The sequence below is a fragment of the Mercenaria mercenaria genome, chromosome 2 (genome assembly GCF_021730395.1).
Source record: "Mercenaria mercenaria strain notata chromosome 2, MADL_Memer_1, whole genome shotgun sequence".
In the NCBI taxonomy this organism is placed as follows: domain Eukaryota; kingdom Metazoa; phylum Mollusca; class Bivalvia; order Venerida; family Veneridae; genus Mercenaria; species Mercenaria mercenaria.
In genome coordinates, this window is record NC_069362.1 from 75651301 (window position 1) to 75664429 (window position 13129).

General features: G+C 36.8%; 1 protein-coding gene across 1 annotated transcript in view; it reads right to left on the reverse strand.

Annotated features, from left to right (window-relative positions):
* Positions 1–471: 471 nt before the first annotated feature.
* LOC123564348 (uncharacterized) overlaps positions 472–13129 on the reverse strand; it is a 48273-nt gene continuing 35615 nt past the window's right edge. The window contains exon 8 of the mRNA XM_045357857.2: positions 472–7021. Within this exon, the coding sequence (XP_045213792.2) occupies positions 6105–7021 (917 nt within the window). The 3' untranslated portion in view covers positions 472–6104. The remainder of the gene's footprint in view (positions 7022–13129) is intronic.

Genomic DNA, 13129 nt, shown 5'->3' on the forward strand with positions numbered 1-13129 from the left:
GAGGGCCCTGTATCCTTCAGCAGACCAATTTTTCCCCAATGGTGACCCAGCTTCGAACCTGACCTAGATTCCATTAGGTCAAACATTCTGACCTGGTTTCAAGGGTTAACAAGGTTTATATATGATTTGATCTTGTGACATAGATTTTCAAACAAGATGACCCATTTTCAAACTTTATCTAGATTTCATGAAGACAAACATTCTTGTCATGTTTTAGTAGATCAGGTAAAAATGTGGCATATGTAAACAATTTTTTTTCTATGAACTGACCAGTTTTTGATCTGGTATAACCCAGAATTGAAGATTTTATTAGTTCAAACATTCTAACCAAGTTCCATGAAGATTGGACCAAAATTATGACCTCCTGTGTGTTAATAGTCAACTCTTAACAACAAGGGACTGGGCGATCACAATAGCTCACCAAGTGCTCAAGTCAAGTGTACTTAAAAAAAAAAAAATTATGACCCTGCAAATATTAGCACATTTATACTAAAATATAATACACATGTAGTTCTGAAAAGCTGAGAAGATGTAACTGTGGTATTAGATATTGCTGTCAATAAAAATATTTTTCTAATAACTCACAACAGAGTATGAAAAGTGTTACCTAATGGTAGCATTTAATCTGAAAATAAAGCACACAAAAAAACAACAACAACATTGTTTATGCATTAAACACTTTTTACACGACTAGCAGTGACAAAGAACAATAACACAATAAAATCAAAGTATTAAAACTGTAGAAAACAACAAAAACTTAAAAAAATAATGTAAGATAACATCTGTCAAAAGGTCTGAGACAATTATATACCCAATGTTAAAACGAAGTTCTGGATCACATCACAACCTGAGAAATATTTCTTGTTCATAGCTCACACTATTCATAGCTTACATTGTTCATAGCTCACATTACTCATAACTTACATTGTTCATACCTCAAATGCCCATAGCTCACACTGTTCATAGCCAGCATTGTACATAGCTCACATTGTTCATAGTTTGCCAATTTATGATTTTAAAATAAAGCCTAGTATTGCTTGTAAACCCTAGGTGTTTAGTCCTTATAAGTTTACTTAGCAACACCTTGACACAAAGATACGCAAAATGAAATTTCACAAAGCTATTTTTCTCATAGACTAACATATATTTCTTATACTTTTGATTCCAGTCTCAAAATACATCAGCATTCAAAAATTTAGATATTTAATATATTTCAAATATAATAAATTTTACCAAAATACACATATATAGTTTTGAATTTCTGACAATTCACTGATATCAGTACAAAATTTTGAGAAAATACGTTTTTTCTGTGAACTTTTATTTGGCAAATAACTGTAGAACTATTGACTATTCTAAAACTAAAATGTGACTGGAACACATGACCTGTCATGGCATTAAGCAATACTTCACAATTTCAAAGATTTGCAACCCAACAACACAAGTGGATCCTGTGTTCTGGCTTTTTATATATACACTATCAGATTTCCAAATTTTACCCTATTTTGTCATTTAAATATATGACAGAAAGAATGATAGTAAAAACATATAAAATAGAAAAGGTAAAAGTGAAATAGTATCAAAACCATCAGTGGATGGTCCATGGTTTTCTTGTAGGAAGCACCAGCTTATCCTAACAAAATAACTTGTATGAAACAGCCAGGTATAAACCCAACCAAGCCACATATTTAGTAAGAAAATTGATCAAATGACTAATCAACAACAAAAACAACTGTCATTTTGTTGTGTTTACCACCTTTTTTCAGGAGTATTTCAGTAACACACTGCCTGGCTTCCATATTACTGAGCTAATCTTGGTAGAGTGCAATAAAAATATCTTAGTACTATAACAAAAACTGACAGTTACAAAACCTGTATGATGATAGAATTATCTGGGGATTAAAACTGCACAAATCACTGCTTACTAAAATAAACCCTGGGTTTTGAGTGTCATGCTGACTTGGAAGAACAGAAATAAAAACATCAAATGTTATTGCAGCTCTCAATATGGTAAGGATCTTTCATGCCCTTCTGAGGGACAGAGTTTTCCCAACCTGAAAGACAGCATGAAATGAAGACTTCGAGCAACAGCAAGGTTTCTTATCCCTGCTGTCCCTAAAGGTTGGGAAAACACTTCTCTTACACAAGAAGATATGTTACATCATTTTCGTCCCAACTGTTAATGCTATCATGTGTGCAACATTTTCAAAAATATTGGAAAGCACAACTAAAACATGGGGATTCTGAATATAGTTTATGACGTCATAATATGACACCATAATGCGCAATATGTAGTTTGTCATTTTCCCCACAAGGGACAAGTTATGGTAATCTGCCACTCAGACAATCTCGTAAACTCAGAACCTATGATCCAAAACGGTAGCACTGCACAGGTATGAACTATCTGTTAACATAAGTACTACTGCCTCTGTGTACTTGAGCAACAAGATCTTGGTAAAAACATCAAATTTTAACTGGCTTGCAAACTCACCATTAAAGGGTTTTCATATTAAAAATGACATCGTTGAGAGATGCAATTCCTAATTCAACAATTAAAATATGCAGGTGCTACTAATGTTAAATGATCTATGATCAAATCTACTTAGGCAATTTAAAATAAAACTACTATATGACACAGATTTTACAAAAAGCACCATTGTAACAGACAATAGATGAATGAACAATACCATCAATTGTACATGATGAAAATAAAATAAATTAAATTTCAGGAACTATTTAGTTCTGCTTTCATTTCAAGCTCTAACGAAACAAAAACTAGAGCAAGAAAATAGCAGACCAGCTCACTTAGCACTCTATAACTGCTGGTCAAAGGTATGACCAATGCCGAACAAATTACCCTATATGATTTCCAATATCAGGAAACAGGACCTATTGATTTATTACACAAGGTATGAACAAAATATTAAAAAAACATCACAATTTCTTTTAAGTAAAAATGAATTAAAAACTTTGATCTTTCTTAAAAGAAGAAAACAGCAAGAAAGTACAAATGTATAAAACAAATTAAAAAGCAACCTTGTTACAGAAAAGGTGAATCAAACAGTCTGTACACTTAAAGTGTGACCAGTATGAATCAAAATTTGCAAATTAAAAGCAACTGTGTCTGTCAGCAACTTTACAAGTTGTATGCTTTTGTTATGTATGACAAAACTGACAGTTTTTTATCAGAGAGAAAAAAAAAGCCTCTTCCCTTCTGAAGAAAATATGGCTGTTTAGGATATAATTTCTGAGTGAAATCTTCACTAAGCTCAACAAACTTGCTGACAATTCTTAACTTAAATAGGCATAGCAGAAACTTAAACATTCAAAAACATACACCAGAGTAACTTACTAAATACAGTATTTCTCTATGATCTAGTTTAGAAGTTTCAAATATAAAGTGTAAAAACCATCTGCATAATGTATGACAAACAAATCTTTCTAATTAAACCTGAAGAGAACACAACATATAAACAAGAGCACCGTCTTGCGGGTGCAGATGCTCATCTGATTTTTTTGTCTCTGTATAATAGAAACTTTACCAAGAAATCTGATATTTTCTAAGTCCAAAAGGGGTCATAATTCTTGCAAAAAGCAGGATGGAGTTACGTTTCTTGCTGTACAGAGTCAGCTTTTGATGGTGCACAAGTGTTGCAAGTTTTAAAGCAAGAGCTTTGACAGTTTTGGATAAAAACTGACCTTAACACAAAACTTAACCAAGAAATCTGATTTTCTAAGTCCAAAAGGGGCCATAATTCTTGCAAAAAGCAATGCAGAGTTATGGTACTTGCTGTGCAGAATCAGCTTTTAATGGCAAATAACTGCTCCAAGTTTTAAAGCAATAGCTTTGACTGTTAAGGAGAAAAATTGACCTAAACACAAAACTTAACCAAACAAGAGGACCATGATGGTCCTGAATCGCTCACCTATCCCCACATGACCTAGTGTTGAACTGAGTACGACGTCGTTATTTCTATTATTTGACATAGTGACCTAGTTTTTGAGCACATGTGACCTAGATATCATCAAGATAAAAAATTCTGACCAATTTTCATGAAGATCCATTGAAAAATATGACCTCTAGAGAGGTCACAAGGTTTTCCTATTATTTGACCTAATGACCTAGTTTTTGAAGGCACGTGACCCACTTCTGAATCTGACCTAGATATCATCAAGGTGAACATTCTCACCAATTTTCATGAAGATCTCATGTAAAATATGGCCTCTAGAGAGGTCACAAGGTTTTTCTATTTTTCGACCTACTGACCTAGTTTTTGACCCCACGTGACCCAGTTTCGAACCTGACCTAGATATCATCAAGAGGAACATTCTGATCAATTTTCATGAAGATCCATTGAGAAACATGGCCTCTAGAGACGTCAAAAGGTTTTTCTATTTTTAGACCTACTGACCTAGTTTTTGACCGCACGTAACCCAGTTTCAAAACTGACCTAGATATCATCAAGGTGAACATTCTGACCAATTTTCATGAAGATCCATTGAGAAATATGGCCTCTAGAGAGGTCACAAGGTTTTTCTATTTTTAGACCTACTGACCTAGTTTTTGACCGCACGTGACCCAGTTTCGAACTTGACCTAGATATCATCAAGGTGAACATTCTGACCAATTTTCATGAAGATCCATTGAGAAATATGGCCTTTAAAGAGATCACAAGTTTTTCTATTTTTAGACCTACTGACCTAGTTTTTGACCCCACATGACCCAGTTTCGAACTTGAACTAGATATCATCAAGGTGAACATTCTGACCAATTTTCATGAAGATCCATTGAGAAATATGGCCTCTAGAGAGGTCACAAGGTTTTTCTATTATTCGACCTACTGACCTAGTTTTTGACCCCACGTGACCCAGTTTCGAACTTGACCTAGATATCATCAAGGTGAACATTCTGACTAATTTTCATGAAGATCCATTGAGAAATATGGCCTCTAGAGAGGTCACAATGTTTTTCTATTTTTAGACCTACTGACCTAGTTTTTGACCCCACGTGACCGAGTTTCGAACTCGACCTAGATATCATCAAGATGAACATTCTGACCAATTTTCATGAAGATCTCATGAAAAATATGGCCTCTAGAGAGGTCACAAGGTTTTTCTATTTTTAGACCTACTGACCTAGTTTTTGACCGCACGTGACCCAGTTTCAAACTTGACCTAGATATCATCAAGATGAACATTCTGACCAACTTTCATAAAGATCCCATGAAAAATGTGACCTCTAGAGTGGTCACAAGCAAAAGTTTACGCACGCACGAACGCACGCACGCATGGACGGACGACGGACGCCATGCGATCACAAAAGCTCACCTTGTCACTTTGTGACAGGTGAGCTAAAAATCTGATATTTTCTAAGTCCAAAAGGGGCCATAATTCTTGCAAAAAGTGGGTGGAGTTATGTTTCTTGCTGTACAGAGTCAGCTATTGATGGTGAATAAGTGTTGCAAGTTTTAAAGCAATAGTTTTGATAGTGTAGTAGAAAAGCTGACCTAAACACAAAACTAAACCAGGCAATGCCGACGCCGATCAAGTGATGACAATAACTCATCTTTTTCTCTCTCAAAAAATCAGATGAGCTAAAAACAAACTCTGTATAGAAGAAATACTAATGAGCTTAGAACTTGTAATTAGTTAAGACTTTTAAATGATTTCACCTGAAAGGCAATGATCTAGTTAGGTACAACTGTAACATTAGCTTTACAGAATTTCTATGCCTATGACTCAGGGGCACTCCAAGGAATATTTCCAACCTCTTCCTGTTTTGTGAAAACTAACTTATCCAAGCTGAGTCACAAAGTAACTTTTAAATGTTGAAACACAAAAATGATAAATTTGCTTTTCTTTCTGGTAGTCTAATATGATAAAAAAAGTTATTCAAATCCAAGGAACCATTACATTCAGAAAAACAGTTTTCAACTTTTCTTGAGAATTATGTGAAAAAGCCCTCTTCGAAGGGCACTGACAAAAATAAAACGAGGCTACACAACCAGTGATTGAATGATACACATCCTTGCAAAAAGCAAAAATATGACAAAAATAACTTAAGTTTTAGCACATTTCACAAGTATTTCAGCAGGTACCAACAATTAAATGTTTGTAGAGTCAACAGAGCTGGTACTCTGAGCAGCTGCACTTGCTGTACTTTGTTTACGATCAAATGCTTTAGAAGTAACTGTTCCAAGCCTTTCTTTGGTACTGAACATAGAGCTTGGCACTGACTGGAACCGGTCCCGTCTTAAACTACCATCCCGACTTATAGCATGTTCTTTCCTTGCCTTCTGAGCTGCCCTTGTAGCCACCATGTCAATCATAGAGTATTCAATGGGAACTGGTTCCGGAGTCTTTTTACCTTTCTTCGTTTGACGAACACTTGCAAATCTTGAAGTGTCAGGTGAACTCAAATCCATCTCGGCATAATTGAGCTTTCTGAGCTGAGCGGAACTATCATTCCTCCCTGACTCACTCAGATCTATCTCTGCATAATTCAGCATAGGCTCCATTTGGTCCATCGGCTGAGAGGCAGTGCAGGGTGGCAACAGTGGAGATTCAGGTGGAGTGAAGTCAGTGAAATCTATATTCATATACAATGCCCTTGGTGACTGCACACTTTCACTTCGCAGACTTGCAGCACACATGCTCACTTGTTCAGACTGGCTTGGTTTAATGACTTTAGGAGAGTGTTGCTCACCCTGACCACTCACTCCACTGCTTAATGATACAGTTCCATAATTGTCAAATGTAAACACTGAACCAGTTGCAGGTGATTGTGGAGTTGTCAGTGGACTTGTACTGCTTTCATCAACTGTTCTACGACGCTCTATCTTCTGATATTCCTTACCGGACCTGGGACGCAGTATGGTGGAGGCAGGACTACTTCGAACAACTTCCTCGCCATGGCAATAACTATCCAATGAGGAAAGTGATATGCTATCTGTTTCCCCAAGATCACTGATATCTACAACCAAAGTTGAGCTTTTGGTTTCTGGCGGTGGTTCCACAGTCTCTGTAAGTGCAAAAGAAAAATGGATCATGTATGTCAATTTAACTGTAAGTTTTCTAACAAAATGCACATCAATAATTTTTCATTTTATTTTGACATGAACAGATGTTTGCCTTACCCAAGGTCATAAAAGTTGTATTAAAACACAAGTATTTTATAGCCAGGTGTGCATGTTGCAGAAGTACACAAGGTTTGAAACATCTATAAAACCTGTACTTAGAAGAGTTAAAACACTCAATCAGTTTACTTCCATAAATTTAGAGGTTTTTGTTGTTGTTAAAGCTATTACAGAAGAATCAAACAAATATGGATTCACTGCCTGGCCTGTGGCCAGTATAAAAAAAGTTCCATGGTGATCCCACAGAAATTGACAGAGTTGCTATGACATGGTTTGAGGTCAGAAACTAAATAAAACAACAAGAGGCTGAAATGGGCCTAAGACGCTCACCTGAGATTTTTAGATCTGGCATCCACTAAAAAGGATCAAGTGGAACTATATGAAAAACTAGAAGTCAAGAAAAAAAGTTGTCTAAAGGTTTTTTTCTAATTTTAGCCCTGGTAGCCCCTAGAAGGGGCCAAATTGAACCACTTAAACAAATTTGAGAGAGGATAATACAAGGATGCTACAAGCCAAGTTTGGCAAAAATCCATTTCAGGGTTTGCGAGAAAATCATTAAAATGTTGTTTTTTCTTTTTGTAGCGCTGGTGGCCCCTAAAAGGGATCAAGCTTAACCATTTAAAAACAAGAGCACTGCAATGCAGAGCAATATATGCCCGAAGGTATGACCTTTGACCTTGTAGCTAACCATCCAGAACATGCGCTCTGGTGAAAATCTGTGTAAAATTTCTTCAAAATTCTTCAGGGGTTCAGAGTTACAGAGCGATGACCTTTAACCCCCAAGTGTGACCTTGACCTTGAAGAGAGACATCCAGAACATGCGCTCTGCACATCATCTTGATGTGGTGAACATTTGTGCCAAGTTTCTTTGCAATCCTTCAAGCAGTTCAAGAGTTACAGAGCAGACACAAAACGCACGCGTATGACTATTGACCCCTAAGTGTGACCTTGACCATGAAGCGAGCCATCCAGAACATGCACTCTGCATTTTGTCTCGATGTGGTGAACATTTGTGTCATGTTGCTTTGATATTCTTCAAGGGGGTCAAGAGAGCGGACACAAAACACACTCATGACCTTTAACCCCTAAGTGTGACCTTGACCTTGAAGCGAGCCATCAAGAACATGTACTCTGCAAGTCGTCCCGATGTGGTGAACATTTGTGTCAAGTTTCTTTGAAATCCTTCAAGGAGTTCAAGAGTTACAGAGTGGACACGAAATTGCTAACGTACGGACGGACACCAGGGGTATAACATAATATGTTCCTTCGGGCATATAAAAAATCTGAGGGAGGTTCATGCAAGGAAGTTACAGACTAAGTCTGGTGTCTGGCCCCAATTTCACAAAAAAACTTAATTACTTAGTTAAGTCTGAGCTATTGCTTAACATATTGTTATTTAATGTTGATTTTTTCTATAACAATGTATTTAGAAATAACTTATATTATTACATACTCGTTTTTATTCCCTGTTAAGTTACACTGGTACTGGAAACGTCAATATTTTTACATACACTGACGCCTGAATTTCATATCGGGTGCGTGACGTAATTCAGTGTGTGTTGTTGCACTATTTTTTCTGTTTAGTTCAGTATTGCCAATCCTAATCAGGCTATTGAACATATTTATATAATATACCTGTAGATGTGTATGTAATAATAAGGTTATTATCTTTGCATCGGGAAATATGCACTTGTTCTTCAGCGGAAGAATATTGCGCTCCTAAAGTCGCGCAATATTTCCGCTGAAGAACTCGTGCATATTTCCCGATACAAAGCTAATAACCTATAACTATGGTTAGTAGTATTTGTCTGCAATACTTATTTCGGTCATGCAAATATGATATTTCTATTTAAGCATGATATAATGAACTTAAGTATTTGCTTAAGTATATTTCTTATTTCTATACTAAGTTTTAAGTAAAATTCAGAATTGTTGTGTTCTGATCTATGAAATAGTCATATACGGTCCTGTTATAGATGAAAAAGTCAAGATTGAAAACACATAAAGGGCAAAAAGAAGCATTAAAAATAACAGACCTAGTTGAGCAAATACTTAAGTTTTTTCATGAAATCGGGGCCAGTAGTTTCAGAGGAGATGTTTTTAGGTTAAAATGTTGATACAGGATGATGACAATGGATCATCCACCTATATTAATAGCTCACCAAGAACAAAGTTCAGGTAGCTTAAACAGACACACTTAGGATATATCCTCACTGTTAAAAAAACCCGCTGTTTTTGTCATTTTCAGGCGTGTTTTTACGGGATAGTAAATGTGTGTTAACAAAGAGATTCTCGTGCTAACGAGCTGTTATTACACCTTTTTAAATATGTCTGTTTCTTGGCCAAGCCTAAATGTATTAGCACCCTATTATGTATAATTCAAAACAAAATGACTACAACGTGATTTTGTTTGTTTGTTTTAGGTTTAACACCGTTTTTCAACAGTATTTCAGTTAGGTAATGGAAAGCAGTTAACCTGTGTTCCTAAATTCAGTACCAGTGCAAACTTGTTCTCCGCAAGTAACTGCCAACTTACCCATATGAATCAGAGGTGGAGGACTCTTGATTTCATACACAATGTCTTTTTTCCAATCATCACAGAGAACATAGCCTCAACCAAGGATTGAATCCATAGATCTGCACTGTCCTTACTGAGCTAAGCGGGCCGGTTACAACAACATGATCCAACAACGCTGAAACTGCGCATTTCATGACTTGACAGACAATATATTCATCTTTGAGCTTTTTCACAAATTTTACGCTAGGAAAGCGTTTACACCTTTGTTCAATGTTATAACATTGGCAGAACTCATTGGGATATGTTGGTATCCTCACTCCACCAAGCTCTAGCACCAACCGATCCCTCTGGAGACTGCAAATGTTACAACATTAAAACAAGAGGACCATGATGGTCCTGAATCGCTCACCTCTTCCCACATGACCCAGTTTCGAGTATGACGTCGTTTTTTCTATTATTTGACATAGTGACCTACTTTTTAAGCTCATGTGACCCAGTTCTGAACTTGACCTAGATATCATCAAGATAAAAATTCTGACCAATTTTCATGAAGATCCATTGAAAAATATGGCCTCTAGAGAGGTCACAAGGTTTTCCTATTATTTGACCTATTGACCTAGTTTTCGAAGGTACATGACCCTGTTTTGAACTTGACCTAGATATCATCACAGTAAAAATTCTCACTAATTTTCATGAAGATCTATTGAAAAATATGGCCTCTAGAGATGTCACAAGGTTTTTCTAATTTTAGACCTACTGACCTAGTTTTTGACCGCAGTTGACCCAATTTCAAACTTGACCTAGATATCATCAAGATGAACACTCAGAACAACTTTCATACAGATCCCATGAAAAGTATGTCCTCTATAGAGGTCAAAATGTTTTTTTATTATTTGAACTACTGACCTAGTTTTTGATGGCACGTGGCCCAGTTTCAAATTTGAACTAGATATCATCAAGGTGAACATTCTGACCAATTTTCATGAAGATCCATTCAAGGGTATGGCCTCTAGAGAGGTCACAAGGTTTTTCTATTTTAAGACCTACTGACCTAGTTTTTGATTCCAGTTGACCCAGTTTCAAACTTGACCTATATATCATCAAGATAAACATTCAGACCAACTTTCATACAGATCCCATGAAAAATATGGCCTCTAGAGAGGTCAAAACGTTTTTTCATTATTTGACCTACTGACCTACTTTTTGATAGCACGTGACCCACTTTTGAACTTCACCTAGATATCATCAAGATGAACATCCTGACAAATTTTTATGAAGATCCATTCACAAGTATGGCCTCTAGAGAGGTCACAATGTTTTTCTCATTTTTAGACCTACTGACCTAGTTTTTGACCACACTGACCCATTTTCGAACTTGACCTAGATATCATCAAGATGAATATTCAGACTTTCATACAGATCCCATGAAAAATATGGCCTTTAGAGAGGTCACAAGGTTCTTCTATTATTTGACCTACTGACCTAGTTTTTGAGGCACGTGACCCAGTTTCGAACTTGACCTAGATATCATCAAGGCACTCTGACCAATTTTCATGAAGATTTTGTGAAATACATGGCCTCTAGAGAGGTCACAAGATTTTTCTATTTTTAGACCTACTGACCTTGTTTTTGACCGCATGTGACCCAGTTTCGCACTTGACCTAGATATCATCAAGGTGAACATTCTGACCAATTTTCATAAAGATCCCTTGAAAAATGTGACCTCTAGAGTGGTCACAAGCAAAAGTTTACGCACGCACGGACGGACAATGGACGCTGCGCGATCACGAAAGCTAACAAGAGATCACAGAGTGATCTTGGCGCCCACCAATGTGCCATTTTTGAGTGTTCCAAATTTCAAGACTTACTGACTAGCTCAAGGTCAAATTTCATTTCCGTACACAACACTGTGCATGTGGTCCAAATTCGAAAGCTGTAGCTTGAGAAATTTGAAAGTAGGTCACTAGATCAATCTTAAGGTCAAAGTTTAACTCGGTACACAAAACTATGCAAGTGGTCCAAATTTGAAGGCTGTAGCTTGAGAAATGTGAAAGTAGGTCACTAAGTCAAAATCAAGGTCAAATTTCACTTCAGAAACAATCTATGCATGTAGTCCAAAATTGAAGCCTGTACCTTCAAAAATGTGAAAGTAGGTCACTAGGTCAATGTCAAGGTCAAAGTTTGTTTCGGTACACAATCCTATTCATGTGGTCTAAATTTGAAGCCTGTAGCTACAGAAATGTGAAAGTAGGTCACTAGGTCAATCTTAAGGTCAAAGTTCATTTCGGTACACAAAACTACGCAAGTGGTCCAAATTTGAAGGCTGTAGCTTGAGAAATGTGAAAGTAGGTCACTAGGTCAATGTAAAGGTCAAAGTTTGTTTCGGTACACAAAACCATGCTTGTGGTCTAAATTTGAAGCCTGTAGCTACAGAAATGTGAAAGTAGGTCACTAGGTCAAAATCAAGGTCAACTCATGTCAAGGTTCATCTTGCCACTCAAAACCATACATGTGGTCCAAATTTGAATGTTGTAGGTTATTGACAAGTCCAAATTTGAAGGCTGTAGCTTGAGAAATGTGAAAGTAGGTCACTGGGTCAAAATCAAGGTCAAATTTCATTTCGGAACACGAAATTATGCCTGTGGTCCAAATTTGAAGCCTGTACCTTCAAAAATGTGAAAGTAGGTCACTAGGTCAATGTCAAGGTCAAAGTTTATTTCAGTGCACAAAACTATGCATGTGGTCCAAATTTGAAGGTTGTTGCTGCAGAAATGTGAAAGTAGGTCACTAGGTCAAAATCAAGGTCAACTCATGTCAAGGTTCATCTTGCCACTCAAAACCATACATGTGGTCCAAATTTGAATGTTGTAGGTTATTGACAAGAAGATTTTAAAAGCTTTTCCCTATATAAGTCTATATGAACCATGTGACCCCAGGGCGGGGCCATATTTGACCCTACGGGGATAATTTTAACAAACTTGGTAGAGAACCACCAGGCGATGCTACATTACAATATCAAAGCCTTAGGCTTTGTGGTTTGGACAAGAAGATTTTCAAAGTTTTTCCCTATATAAGTCTATGTAAACCATGTGACCCCCGGGGCGGGGCCATATTTGACCCTAGGGGGATAATTTGAACAATCTTAGTAGAAGACCACTAGATGATGTCACATACAAAATATCAAAGCCCTAGGCCCTGTGGTTTTGGACAAGAGGTTTTTCAAAGTTTTTCCCTATATAAGTCTATATAAACCATGTGACCCCCGGGGCGGGGCCATATTAGACCCCAGGGAAATAATTTCAATCATCTTGGTAGAGGACCACTAGATGATGCTTCATACCAAATATCAAAGCCCTAGGCTCTGTGGTTTTGGGCAAGAAGATTTTCAAAGTTTTTCCCTATATAAATCTATGTAAATTATAGAAATAAACAAAGGGCCATAACTTACTAAAAATTTGTTGAACCAGTCTGATTT